This window comes from Balaenoptera borealis (assembly GCF_965194805.1).
Source record: "Balaenoptera borealis genome assembly, chromosome: 14".
In the NCBI taxonomy this organism is placed as follows: Eukaryota; Metazoa; Chordata; class Mammalia; order Artiodactyla; family Balaenopteridae; genus Balaenoptera; species Balaenoptera borealis.
The window spans coordinates 67656692-67670604 of NC_138875.1; the positions used below are offsets into that span (position 1 = coordinate 67656692).

General features: G+C 51.1%; 1 protein-coding gene across 6 annotated transcripts in view; it reads right to left on the reverse strand.

Annotated features, from left to right (window-relative positions):
- Positions 1 to 13913, reverse strand: part of TPST2 (tyrosylprotein sulfotransferase 2) — a 57007-nt gene that overhangs the window by 10733 nt on the left and 32361 nt on the right. For 4 of the 6 annotated variants that reach the window (XM_082355058.1, XM_082355057.1, XM_082355060.1 and 1 more), the window contains exons 2-3: positions 4972 to 5865; positions 753 to 951 (exon numbers count right to left, since the gene is read on the reverse strand). In XM_082355058.1, coding sequence (XP_082211184.1) covers positions 753 to 951; positions 4972 to 5801 — 1029 coding nt within the window. In that variant the 5' untranslated portion in view covers positions 5802 to 5865. Of the gene's footprint in view, positions 1 to 752; positions 952 to 4971; positions 5866 to 10297; positions 10370 to 13913 lie in introns of all 6 variants that reach the window. The other 2 variants (XM_082355061.1, XM_082355062.1) reach the window with 1 other exon arrangement.

Sequence of the window (13913 nt, forward strand, 5' to 3'; positions counted from 1 at the left end):
GTCAGAACACAGCAACCAGAGTAAAGAAGAAGCTGTGACAGTGACATGTAAATAATATCGACTTGTTAACTGTTCCACCCAGCATTAGCCTACTTCTATGCTCCAAAATCACCTTCTCAAAGTCATTTCCCCTTGACCACCTACACTAAGGAGAACTTCAAAAGTAATTTAAACCACCCTAAACTTACATTTGTCTGAGAAGTGAACATTAAACCTTATGGGGGCAGGGACTTCCCTGGCGGTCCAGTGGTTAAGACTCTGTGCTTCCCCTGCAGGGCGCATGGTTTCGATCCCTGGTTGGGGAATTAAGATCCCGCATGCCTCGAGGCAGGGCCAAAAATAAAGAAAATTTAAAATTAAACCTTATGGGGGCAATAAAGGGACCAATCGTTGATTTATTCACACCCAGTCTCAACAGAGACTTGAAGTGCTTTACAAACAGACGAACAAACAGCCAGGAAAGCAGGGGGAAAAAGGTAAATCAAAGTAGAGACATAGGATGGAATCAGCGCACAGATGGGCCTGCCATGAGATGTTATACAGTGTGAGAGGCAGGCTACCAGTTGGTTTCGAGCTTCCTTGTGGCCCAAGCAAAAAGGGAAATACAAGCAGCCGTACGAATCACCGTGTCCCTGAGACAGAAACAAATCAGCTGCATAGGAATCAAGAAACTAAGTGTTTTCTGGGGTAGCTGGAGCCTCCACCCCCACCGCAGCCTGAGCACACATCTCCCTGTGTGCACGTGCACTCACCCGGTGTGTGTTGTTGATGACGATGGGATCGGGGTTGCCGTAGTTGGGCGGGTTTGCATAGGGGTCATAGCCGAGCCGAGCCAGCATGGGGGCGATCTGGGCCATGTCCCTCAACACATCCCCAGGGATGTGGCCAGTCCACTTGGAGAGAGCTTCCAGGTTCACGGGCTTGATGACCTGGTCTGTGGATCGCTCGATCCTGGGGAGAGAGGACAGGCTGGATGGGGCACAGGCAGACCCAGGTGGTGCTCAGGCGGGCTCCCTGCTCAGGGACTCTGGGGCAGCAGGAAAGGTTGCGGGGACTGGTCCCCAGGGCCCACTTGGCTCTTATCAAGTATAAGAATGCAGGCAAGTCATATGGCCTCATCATACCTGCTCTGTACAATGGGGATAAAAGCCCAGGGTGGGAAGCTGGGAGAAAGGGACTAGACAGTGCACACCACTTCAGTGGTGCTGAAATTCTGCTTCCTTGACCTCTCTGACTTTTTTAAAATTACTTTTTATTTATATGACTAAGATGGACATTTTGTTCTTCAGAAGTAATTCTAAGACACAAATGGTAAGGCGAATAGCCCCTGGGGTCACCACTCCGAGTCCTTTAGCTCCCTACAGGGACCTGACCGTAGCATTCTGAAGCGTACCCTATCAATCTGTTTTCTGTGCATTTAAAAATAGAGTGGGTAAGTGCAGACTCAGGGGCCAGACTGCCTGGGTGCAGATGCCAGCTGTATCAACACCGGCTGTGTGGCCTTGGGAGACTGACTGAACCTCTGAGCCTCAGTGTCCTCACCTGTAAAATGGGAATCATAATAGTACTTACCTCACGGGGCTGTTCTGGGGAGTAAATGAGTTAATAATAAAAGAGTATTTGGTACATTTTAAGGTCTCAGTGTTAGCTCTCTCTCTCTCTTTCTCTCTCTTTCCCACACATATACATACTGAAAATCTATGGTTTTGCTTGCAGATTTAAAAACAGAAATTATATGCTATACATAGTACTGGTTTGTAGGTGGGGTTTTTTTTTTTCCCCACCCTCTCAATACCTCATTCTTTCTCCATTCCCCTAAAGATGGACATTTAGGTTGTTTTCATTTTGCTGTTAGGATGAAACAGTCATCATCTTATATGTGCTTCCTTGCTCTCCCATATAACAGGGTTACCAAGCTGTGTGAATCATGACGATCTTACCAATTATAGTTCAGAGGCTTTATAGGATAGAGGGTGGGGAACTCCTAGGATCGAGGACCTATTTCTAGATGCTTCCATCCCAACTAAGCGATAACTTGGGAACGAAGAACAGAAGCAAACAGATGGAGCAAAAGAAAGATGGGAAGGGGGGTGAGGGGAACTGGGGAGGGGAAAGGGTGTGGACTGGTGGGGAGGGCACAGATCTGGAGTCTGCAGACCCGGATTTAAATCTCAACTCTAGCCAGTGTGTCAAAAATCACAATACAGTTCTAGGTATTTTCACCATAAACAACTTTGCTGCAAGCAGTTTCACCCCACAATTGGCCATAGGCCATTCTGCCATAAAGGATAAAATCATTGGTTGACAGCTACATTACACGAGAAAATGATAACATATCAGTTTCTGCAAATCCTTCGGTGAGCTAATCTAAGCCAGATTCTGTTAGAATTTTCACCGTTTTCAAGACACATCAGGAATCAAATAACCATTCCTTTTTGAGGGGATAGGAGGAGCCTGATTCTTCTTTTGCCTCTTTTTTTTTTTTAATTGAAGTATAGTTGATTTACAATGTTGTGTTAGTTTCTGGTATACAGCAAAGTGATTCAGTTATACATACGTGTGTGTGTGTGTGTGTGTGTATTCTTTTTCATATTCTTTTCCATTATGGTTATTACAGGATATTGAATATAGTTACCTGTGCTATGCTGTAGATCCTTGTTGTTTACCTATTTTATATACAGTAGTGTGTATCTATTAATCCAAAACTCCCAATCCATCCCTCCCCTACACCCTATCCCCTTTGGTAATCATGTTTGTTTTCTACATCTGTGAGTTTGTTTCTTTTTCATGAATTAAGTTCATCTGTGTCATATTTTAGATTCCACATATAAGTGATATCATACAGTATTTGCCTTTCTCTGTCTGACTTACTTCACTTAGTATGATAATCTCTAGGTCCAACCATGTGGCTGCAAATGGCATTATTTCATTCTTTTTTATGGCTGAGTACTATTCTATTGTATATACACCACATCTTCTTTATCCATTCATCTGTCGATGGACACTTTGGCTGCTTCCATGTCTTGGCTATTGTGAGTAGTGCTGCTATGAACATGGCCTCCAATGTCTAATACTGTGTGATAAATCTGGTAAAGATGGCAGGAGAGAGAAAGTAAGTGTATCTAAATTAGCTAAAGAATCATCATTAATGCTCTCAAAGGCTGGTGAGAATTAGCAGCTGTCCCCTTCCTATGAACCACAGCTCAGTACCCTTCTGGTTTTGACAGGTGGGAGGAGTAACTGTGCTCACTGAAGTATTTGCAGAAACTGATACGTTATCATTTCCTAGAGTAATGAAACCAGAACTGTCAATCAACCAGTTACTTCATCTTTCGTAACAAAATGCTTGCCACAAAGATGTTTACAGTGAACATACCAGACACAATCAAACATGTGCCTGGCCTTTGACACAACCCTTGTGTCTCCAGGACTTCACAGGACAGAAATCACATAGATACATCCCAGAACTTGGATAGGAGCCAGGCTTGATACGAGTCAATAACCAAAGTGTCCAAAAATAGATGTTAAATAGAATATGGTGATTGTGTAGTGGAATATTATGCAGCCATTCAAAACGATGTCACTGCAGAGTGCTGGGGGCCATGGGCAAGTGTCCCAAATACAAGGTGAAGAAAGGTTACACAGGAACATGACCAGCAGGACCCCAGTTTTATCAATATACCCTGATCAAGGACCAGCAAGCCACAAATCAAAATCTGGGTGTTGGGATTGTGGGTGGTTTTTCTTTCCTGTTTTATGTATTTTCCCAATTTCCTGCAATCAGGATGTATTCCTTTGGTCATCTGATGTCTTGTCATGATGATTTACAAAAATCCCAGCTCCAGCACCAACTGGTGGGGGTACCCAGCCCATGGGCACTTCGCTGCCAGGAGCTGCTGAGAGCCCCCCCGCTCTGCTCAGGGATCAGGAGCTCTTGGGGGCAGAGCCTGGGAGGGTCCAGCCATGAAAGAAATGGGAGGCGCTGTCCCAGGAAGGACCGCCCTTCCACTGGGCTGTTAAGGATGCTTGCAACTGACCAGGATGGAGACACGGGGATGGCACACTCTGGTCTTGCACTGTCTCAGGAAAGGGACAGCCTCCTCAAAGGAGGAAGGCAGACAGCAAGGGACAGAAAGAGAGGGAGGATGGGTCCCAGCCACGGAGAGCTTGAGAACACAGGCACTGGAGTCCAACAGACCTGCGTTCAAATCCTGGCACCACCCTTTGCTAGCTGTGTGGCCTTAGGCGAGTAACTTTCCTGAGACTCAGTTTCTTCATCTGTAAAATGGGGATAAGAGCAGTTCCTATGTTCTAGGTGGCTGTGGGAATTAAAGGAATAATGATTGTTTGTGGCTTCACTCAGTGCTGGCCACACAGCAGACACTCAGTAAATGAGAGTGAAGGTGAGCCTGATGAGTATTCCAATAAAAGCAAGATCAACACTGAAACGATGATAACGGGAATAAACCACCTAATGTGTATTAACCCATTTGATGTTCACACGTGAACATAGGTAGATTCTATCCCTATGCTACAGATGAGGAAATGGAAGCACAGAGAGGGAGAATTACTTGCTCAAGGTGACACAGCTAAAAAGTGGCAGACCTGGGATTCAAACCCAGACAGCCTGGTTCCAGAAACTATACTCTCAACCTTTACCTGCTACAGCTCAAAAGCATATTCACAGTTTGGAGAGGAGTGACTGCCCCATTTTTTGGATAATAAAGCCGAAGTTCAGAGAGGTACAGCGACTTATTCAATGCCACAGAGCTATGAGGTGGGAGATCTGGTTCAAGGCTGTGCTCTTAACCACTCGCTTCCCAGATCTTCTCCAGTACAACAGAGGAGGCTCAGAGAGGCACAGTGACTCGCCCAACGCCACACAGCTTGGAGGGGCAGAGCCGACCTTCCCACTGAGCGCTTCTGACTCCAGGACCGGGGGTCTGAGCGGAAGGCGGGGGCTCCACTCACTTGGACAGGGAGACGCCGCCGGGCTTGCCGATGAGCTCCTCATGGTGCAGGACGGCGTCGCTCCAGGCGATGCCGAGGAAGTCGAGGATGAGCTTGAGGGAGCGCCGGGGGTGCAGCACCAGCTGCTCGTAGTACACGGGCAGGCACTTGTCCTTGCCCACCTCCATGCACTGGGCATACATCACCTCAATGGCCTTGTTCCACTTGGCGAGGCAGTCACGGTAGCTGCTGAGGTCGAAGCCGGCAATGGTGACCTTGCGGGTGATCATGGAGTGCACGGAGGCCCGGCCGTCCCGCACCATCAGCAGGAACTTGGAGTTGGGGAACAGGCGCGACAGGTAGACAGAGGACTTGAGCGTGAAGGGGTCTTTGTTGCAGAGGATGCGGGCCGGCTCTCCGTGCTTGGCGATCACCTCCAGGATGAAGGCCTGCATGGCGGCGTCCAGCACCTCGTCTGTCACACCCGCCTCGTCCAGCCGCAGCTTCTCCCGGCCCGACTTGGACCAGGCCTGGCGCATGGCCAGCACGCGGGGGATGATGCGGGTCTCCTCTCCACAGCGCACCTCGGGGTGGGCGTCCAGCATCGCACGCATGAGCGTGGTGCCACTCCGGGGCACGCCCCCCACGAAGATGAGCGGCATGGCCTTGCCGTAGCGGTACTCCACGTGGTTCGTGCCCACCATCACCAGGTCCTCCTGCTCCGGCCGCATGGCCCGCCGGGGGCCCAGCGCCGCCCGGCACTCCAGCACCTGCTGCCCCAGCTGGACCGCCAGCACCAGGGTCAGGGCGAAGCCGGCTGCCAGCAGTGCCCTCCGCACCGACAGGCGCATGCTGGGCCCGGGGCGGGGGGCGCGCTTCAGTGACAGGTGGGCAGGAGCCCCGCCGGGCTCACATCTGGGGAGAGAGAGGGACACGGGAGGTCAGGGAGGCCTGTGGCCTGCAGGCGCTTTACCATCCAGACCCCAAGAGCGGCAAGTATGAGGGTGCTGACATTCAGAGCAGAACGCTGCGGGGCACTGCATCCATCTTAACTCATGAGAGCCTCCAACAACCCTAAGCGTAGCTGCTATTATTACCTCAGGGGGCCCGATGGCCTGGGTTCAAATGCCTCCTGGCTACTTCCTAGCTGTGAGATCTTGCCCAGTTCCTTAACCACTCAATGCCTCAGTTTCCCCAACTGATAAATGGAAAGAGTAATAATTCTTTCAAAAATGGACTTTCTTGAAAAACATTTATGTGAAATTCTTTAAAATGTGAAAATAATAAAGCACTAGAACATCAGATTTCAGCAGCACACTCGTTTGATAAAGACAGGGGTTTTGCCTGTTTTGTTCACGGCTGTCTCCCCAGCTCCTAGCACAGTGCCTGGCCCCTAGTAGATGCTTAACAAATATTTACAGAACGTGCTTGGGTCCAATGAGCGGGGCCTGGCACAGAGTAAGTGCTAGGAAATGATTATGGTACAGCGAGTAGGAAAGCAAGGCACAGAGGGACTGTTCACAGCTGTCCAGCTGGAAAGGAGCCAGGCCAGGGTCCGTGATTTTGACCCAGGCCAGCAGGCCCATCAGCCGGCTCCGTGTCTGCTCTGAGTGACCACAGTCTGCCTCTGCAGGAGAGGCTTTGCAGAAGGTGCAAAATATCCTGGTCTGGGCTTCTTCCAGAATTGCCGTCCATTCATTCAGTCTTCACTCAGAAGCAATAAAAGGTGTCAGGCACCTGCTCGAGGCTGGAGACAGGACAGTGGGCGAGACAGCCAGGCCTCTGGCCTCAAGGAGCTTACAACCGAGTCGGGGATGTGGACGGTACACAAGCTACCGCCAGACCGTGATAACGGCTTGCGAAGAAATAAGCTGGACACCATGAGAGAGATCAAGAAGGGGAAGGAAGAGGGAGGTTAAGGAGGACTTCTTGGAGGAGGTGACGTCCAAGCTGAGACCTGGATGAGAGGGAGCTGGCGGTGTGAAAATGTGTGGAAAAGGTGCTCCAGGCAGAGGGAACGGAGGGTGCAAAACCCCGAGATGGAAGAGGGTTTGGCGTGTTCAAGAACCTGAGAGGAGGCTTCTGGGGCTGGAGGGGAGAGAAGGGGAAGATGGGGCGCAGCTGCCAGGCATGTCCTCAGGGGATGGGGAAGGAGCTGGACTGACTCTAAGGGCAGCCCCTGGGGAGAGGGCCTGCAGGGGTGGGAATGGAGGCGGGGAGGTCAGTCAGGAGGCTCCTGCCCGTGTCCTGCGGAGACGTGGGGATGCTGAGACTTGGGGGGTGACGTGTGAACAGGGGGAGGGGATGACTTAGGACATGAATTATGACCCTGAGCCTAGCTCCTCACCCCTCCCAAATGTCACTAATACAGATGATGAGACCTCAAGGCCAATTCTTTAGGTAGGGGCTGGTTTCAAAAAGTAGGGGTCCACCCAGCCCAGCCACCCCTTCTCGAGTCACTCAAATGTCAGATCTGTCCTCCTCCCCAGTTTACCCTCGAGGCCCTTTGATTATGCAACCTCAGCCCAACGCAAAAGGTGCAGACTCAGATGCTGGACAGACAGCCCACCTCTGACCACCTAGCCCTTCTCTGGCTCACCTCCGCTGTGTTTCAGAACCTTCGTTTCCTCTCTCACCTCTTTCTAGAATCCAAGTGAGGGCTTGAGGTCTCTGGGCATTCAAGGAGTCAGATAGACCTGGGTTCAAATCCCAGCTCTGCCACTTCCTGTGTGAGCTTGGGCAATAGACTTCACTTCTCTGAGCCTCATCTGTAAAATGCGTCTAAGAGTGTCCACCTCAAAGGGCTATTATGAACATTAAATGACCCCCTTTAAGAACTTAAGAATGTGCCCGGCACATAGGGAGCATTTGAAAGAATATTAGCCATGATCACTGACTGGTTATTCATTTACCCCAATATTTCATGAGTTCCTACTGTGTGCGGGAGTTGGGCTATGGAGTTAAGAGACACAGCCTCAGCCCCCCGAGTCTACTCATACTGTGGACCCACACTAGGGAGGGGGTGACAGGTTCGACTTGTGTTCGTGAGGGAAGGCTTCCTGTAGAAGGCAGCCCTTGTGCCGAGTTCTGAGCAGTGGACAGGGAAGAGTTTTGAACAGCCAGGTGGAGAAGAGAGAGAAGGGAGTTCCTGGCAAAGGGAACAGCCAGTGCAAAGTCACAGGCAGGAAAGAGCCCAGCATGATGGGGGCTTCAGGTGGCTTGGCGAATGGGACAGGGTCTGGAGGGAAAGGAGTGGGAGGCGGCTTTCTTCTTTGGATGGGAGGTTCAGCTGAAACCACTAAAGGACCCAGTTGGCAGCTGGACCAATCCACCCACAAGGGCCTGGGCTGCCTGGGGCCCCTCAGGCCATAGCAAGTGGAAAATAAACATCAAAGCTGAAGAAGCACACAGCCTCGGGGCCTGGGGTCGAAACTAAGAGGCCCTGGCATTTCCTGGCCATGTATCTTTGGGAGAGTCACTTCCTCCATCTAAGCCACAGTTTCCTCAGCTGCAAAGAGGGGTGGGTCCACTGACCTCAAAGGCTGCTGTGAGGGTTCTAGAAGCAACTGACAAAGCAAAGATGCGTCTCATCCGGGGGTTGCTGGCTTCTCTGAGCATCGGAAAATAGCTGGGGACCCTCTCCCCAGAAACCTGAGCCTATCATATACTGCTGAAACTGTTGGCAGTTCATGTGTACACTGGATTCATGTCTGGGATGGGGAAATCTAATTCCAGGGCTACTTTCATGGGGGAGGCAGGCTGGACAGGACACAAAGTCCCTCAGAAATCCCTCTATGGGGCCCTCGGCTTCTTTAAATGCTCACTGAAATTCTCCCCTTAGACCTGAGAGTAGAATTCTGCCAATGATTATTATTTCAGCGTCAAAACCCTGGGGGACTGTCAATCACACTTTAGCTTGAATTAGTACAATCACCCTTTCTTCCTGACACTTGGTGGGGAGTGAGAGACTGAAGCTTTGGGGAACAGATGGCGATGGGGGATGCAGAGAAAGGGAGAAAAGGGGATAATTTGGGAAAGTGGTTTCCAAAAAGGATAGACACAGTGTGCCTGCCCGTGTGTGTGTGTGTGTGTGTGTGTGTGTGTGTGTGTGTGTGTGTGTGTGTGTGTGTGTGTACGTACTCTTCGAGCTTCTGTTTGGGGTTGGAAGTGATTTGGATACTAAATACCAGGGGAAAAGGCCTGGAAGAAGGGATAGACAGAATTTTTAAAAATGTTATCAACTCATGAGTTTTGCTTAATACTGAGCATTCATCTGGCTACAGCACTTCAAAACAAAGCACTGAGTTGTGTGTTTTACATTTACAGAGCACGTCCTCTGCTAAAGCTTATTCCATGCCTCACGTAGCGGGATGCTCTCCGCCACCTCCGGGGTAGGGACGCCTCCTGCCCAGCAAGCAGCTCCGAGGGAAGAGGCAACTTGCCCGAGATGGATGGCATGGCTGGAGTGGCAGGCCTGGGTCAGGCCAGGCTGAGGCTGAACTGTCCACTGTCCTTGGACAGGACCCAGCGAAGGGCTCATCTCAGTCGCCGGGAGAAAACAGCTCAAAGCGGGCAAGTCAGCCGTGAGCAGGAGACGGCACAGACCGGGAGGATGGTTTGAGAAGCAACGCAGGGCCGCTTGGCAGAGGGAGAGCAGCTGGGAGCCGAGAGAGCAGAAGGTGGCTCCGGACCCGGAACCAGAGACTCCGCCCACTCCAGGGAGGGCCAGAGGGCCCAGCCCAGGGGCTCCAGCCTGCCCTCCGCCCCCACCACCCTGCTGGACGCTGTGGAGGGAGGTGTCCCGGCATCCTGGCAGTGAGGATGGTGGCTAAGACCCTCAGACTTGGAGTCTCACAACCCCAGGTTCAAACCCAGCCCCTGCCACTTGCCAGCTGGAGAGCCGGACAAGGGACTTCGCCTCTCTGAGCTTCTGTTTCCTCCTCCAAAAAAGGGGGGATGATAAGAACCTTTTCTCAGGGAGCTATTATGAGGTTCAGGGAGCTTTTGTGTGAAGCGCAAAGCAAGCACACCAAGAACACTGACGCTGGAAGGTGGCACGCAGAGGGTTTGATCCTGGCCGTGCCTTGAATCTGCTCACTAATGCCGGGTAAGTCCTGCCTGCTCTGGGACTCAGCCTTCTCCCATCACCAGGAGAATCATTTTCCTAAGGGATGAGGAAGAGCAGAGGCCCGCCCTCTCCACGCTGCTGGGATCCAGCTTTGTCTGGCACCGGATTTCTAACAGAGGAGAGAGCTGCCTGGGGGAGTTTGCTCGGCTGCCCAATCAGGAGGCCGGGGGCTGTCCCTGGAGGGGCCGGGTCTCTGGGGGACCTTGGGGAAGCACTTACCTCCCCTGGACACTCTCATCCCTGGGATCTAGCCCTCGTGGCTGCTTGCTAAGACTCTCCACGGGTTGAGCCCTGCAGAGGCAGAAGAGACGCTGCATTAGGTGCGTTAGGGGTGGGTGCTATGGAGAGGGGCTGGGCCCCCTCGGAGGGGCAGAAGGGGATGCTGGGCTTCCCAAGGGTGCCCGGCAGTGACTCTGGGGGATGAGCGGCAAGGCAGGGACAGGCCACCTCAGCCCAAGATGTTGAAGCTGGGGTCTAAATTCACTGATTCAGCCAGGGAGTGAACTGGCCCACTTCTCAGGCAGAGGGGTGTGAGCTGAGAATCTGAGCTAAGGCACTGCTGCCTTAGGAAGTAATGGGTCTCTTACAACCGGGCTCTCCCTTCTTGGCCCAGGGACCTTGGACTTCAGGAAAAGTAAATATAACAAGAAGCAACAACCACCACCACTGTACCACTAATCACCATCTGGAACTGCTGGGTATGGTTGAACAGGCTGTGCACTGCCCAACTGCAAAGGGCACTGCGTACCCAGCCTATGACAAATATGGCGCCCCCTGGAGTTGGACAATGCCGTGCCGCCACTGCCACCTAACACTGACCAAATGCCTGCTGTGAGTGCCTTGTGCCATTTAATCCCCCAACGAGGAAGGTACGATACTCCCAATTTTACAGGTGAGGAAATGACACCAAGAGGAAGAGCAACTGACCCGGGGAACCAGGATCACCATCCACATCTGTGAGACTCGGACGCCAAGCTCTTAACCACTGCATTAAAGGAATGGGCCGTGAACTCATAGGGTCTGGCATGAAGCCTGGCTGATGTGGAACCAAGGGGATCCTGGTGTGCATGTCACTACTATGTCCTTACCATTTACTGGGGGAGGGGGTGGGTGGCAGATTTTTAGTCCAATTCTCGCCTTCTCCCATTTTACAGATGTGAAAATTGAGGCTTGGGAGCAAAAATCTCTTCACAGAGTCACAGAGTCTGAGGCTCAACTTCCCTTTGCTTCATCCCAGCCCAAGAGGTGGGGTGGGGGTGGTTTAAGGATGCAGCTCTGGAGTTGGATGATTCCCTGACTAGGTAGATTGTTGTTCTTCTGAGCCTCGGTTTTCCTATGCTGTAAAATGGGCTATTGGGAGGTTTAAACAAGACAATAGCAAATACTCAAAAATCTCAGCGATTATTTTATTTGTGCCATGATGCAAATACATTGGGCGTAGGACCATTTTTGTGGTCCTTTCTCCCTTCCTATTCGCTCTCTCCTTGCCGCTATACAGTTTTTTTTCCTCTCCCTGAAATACCAGGGATTAGTATATCTAACCCCAGGAGGAGAAGGGTTCCCAGCCCCTCCCCCTCCTCGCAGCTACAGAATACGCAGGCCTGGCATTCCCAGGGCATATGGGTGGCCAGTGAAGAGAAGCCTGGTTCTTGGAATAACAACAACAAACACAATTAGGGACCAGGGCCCTTGAAGCTTTTCCGGAGACGAGATGGCTCAGGCCCAGCTGCCCTCAGGCAGCCCTTGAAATGCCAGAGAGTTCAAGAGGCCTGCCAGGCGGGCAGCTCCCACGGCCCCTTTCGGGGTGGTGAAACGGGGCTGTCAGAGCCTTCAGTCACTCAGAGCTGCGATGCCAAGACTCCGACATGACGCATTTGCCACAGGTCAGTATTTAAATTTAAATTAAGTAAAATAGGGACCTCCCTGGTGGCGCAGTGGTTAAGAATCCACCTGCCAATGCAGGGGACACGGGTTCGAGCCCTGGTCCGGGAAGATCCCACATGCCACGGAGCAACTAAGCCCGTGCGCCACAACTACTGAGCCTGCACTCAAGAGCCTGCGAGCCATAACTACTGAGCCCATGCTCCACAACAAGAGAAGCCACCGCAATGAGAAGCCCACGCACCTCAACGAAGAGTAGCCCGCGCTCACCGCAACTAGAGAAAGCCGGTGTGCAGCAACGAAGACCCAACGCAGCCAAAATAAAATAAAATTTAAAAAATTAATTAAAAATAAATAAATAAAGTAAAATTAAATAAAATTTAAAATTCAGCTCCTCATTGGCACTGGTCACAATTCAAGAGCCCAGTGGCCCCCTGGGGGCTACCATACTGGGCAGAGCAGATTTAGGATGGAGTCAGCACATGATGGCCCTTGGGCGAAATCCACCCCTCAGCCTGTTTTGTAAGGCCTGCAAGCTAAGAATGACTTTGATATTTTTTTTTTTTAAGGGAAAGAGAAGGAAGAGGATGCGGGGCGGGGCAGGGTGGGGGAGGGGGAGGGGGAAGCAGCAGCAATAAGAAAAATTCTACGTGTTCCGCAAAACCTGAAATATTTACTATCTGGCCACTTATAGAAAAAGTTTTCAGGCCCCTGATCTAGAATATTCCCATCATTCACACAAAGTTCTATTGGATAACACAGACTTGGAAGACACATGAGAGGCATGGGGAGGGGTCATTGAGCCCTCCTTCTCTTGTAGGAGGAACATCAGCATTTATTAAGCACCACTGAATATTTAACACCAGACCAAGGGTGTTCCACACCGCTACCTCATTTTATCCTCACGACAACTCAATGGCAGGGCGGAGCGGGGAGGGGGCGCCTTGGTTCTCCAATTTACGGATGACAAAGGCCCATGGGGGTGCAGGGTAAGCACGACTATGCCAAAAAGCAAAACCACCAAGTCAACCGAACCAACCAGCAAACACAAACCCCATGTACGAAAAATGAGAAGGGAACAAACTCAAAATGCCACAGGGGTGGTAGGTGGTAATATTTTTCTCCTAAAAACACATGGTGTTGTTATATTACCTTGATCTATATAATAATAAAATGGCTAGTATTTTTTGAACTGTATGCCAGCCATAGTAGGGGGTCAGACTGCTTGGGCTCAAATCCTGGCTCCACCAGTTACTGGCTGTGTGATCTTGGCAAGTCACTTAACCTCTCTGAGCCTCAGTTTCCTTCTGTAAAATGGAGATGACAACAATACCTCCTAAGAGGCTCACGTATGGCACCAGGGCACTAGAAATGTGGCCAGTGTAAACGTGGAACTAGCCTCATACGAGTATTGGGAAGTATAAATGTTAGAACATGTTAGAACAGAACCTGGCACATAGCAAGTGTGCCTTACTAAGAGGGAAAGCCAGTTTCCAAATCTGGTTCTGACTTAGCAATAACATCCTTGGTCTCGTGTCACCTGGCTCATAAAATGGGGGCAGCAGGAGAGGATGGGAGAGGACTTCGCTCCCTTCCCACTGACCCATGGGCTGCCCTGAATGACCACTGGAAGGAAGGGGAGGGGAGGGGGCTGGTCAGTCTTCAAGATGCCCTTAGGCCAGATTCATTCATTCCCCAAATGTTTACTGAGCATGTACTATGCTTGGAAGTAGATGCTGGAACACATCAAGGGCAGCACACCAAGGCCTCTGCCCTTACGGAGATGATGTTCTGGTGGGGACCCAGGAAACCAGCATGTCAGATAATCACAATTGTGACTGTGTAATGCCCCTGGTGGGGGGGAAGACATGCCCTAAGGGGTCAGACTCACTTGAACTTTCCAATTCTGCATGATTTCTCCAAGCTCGGCAGATCAAGAGGTTCCCAAGATTGG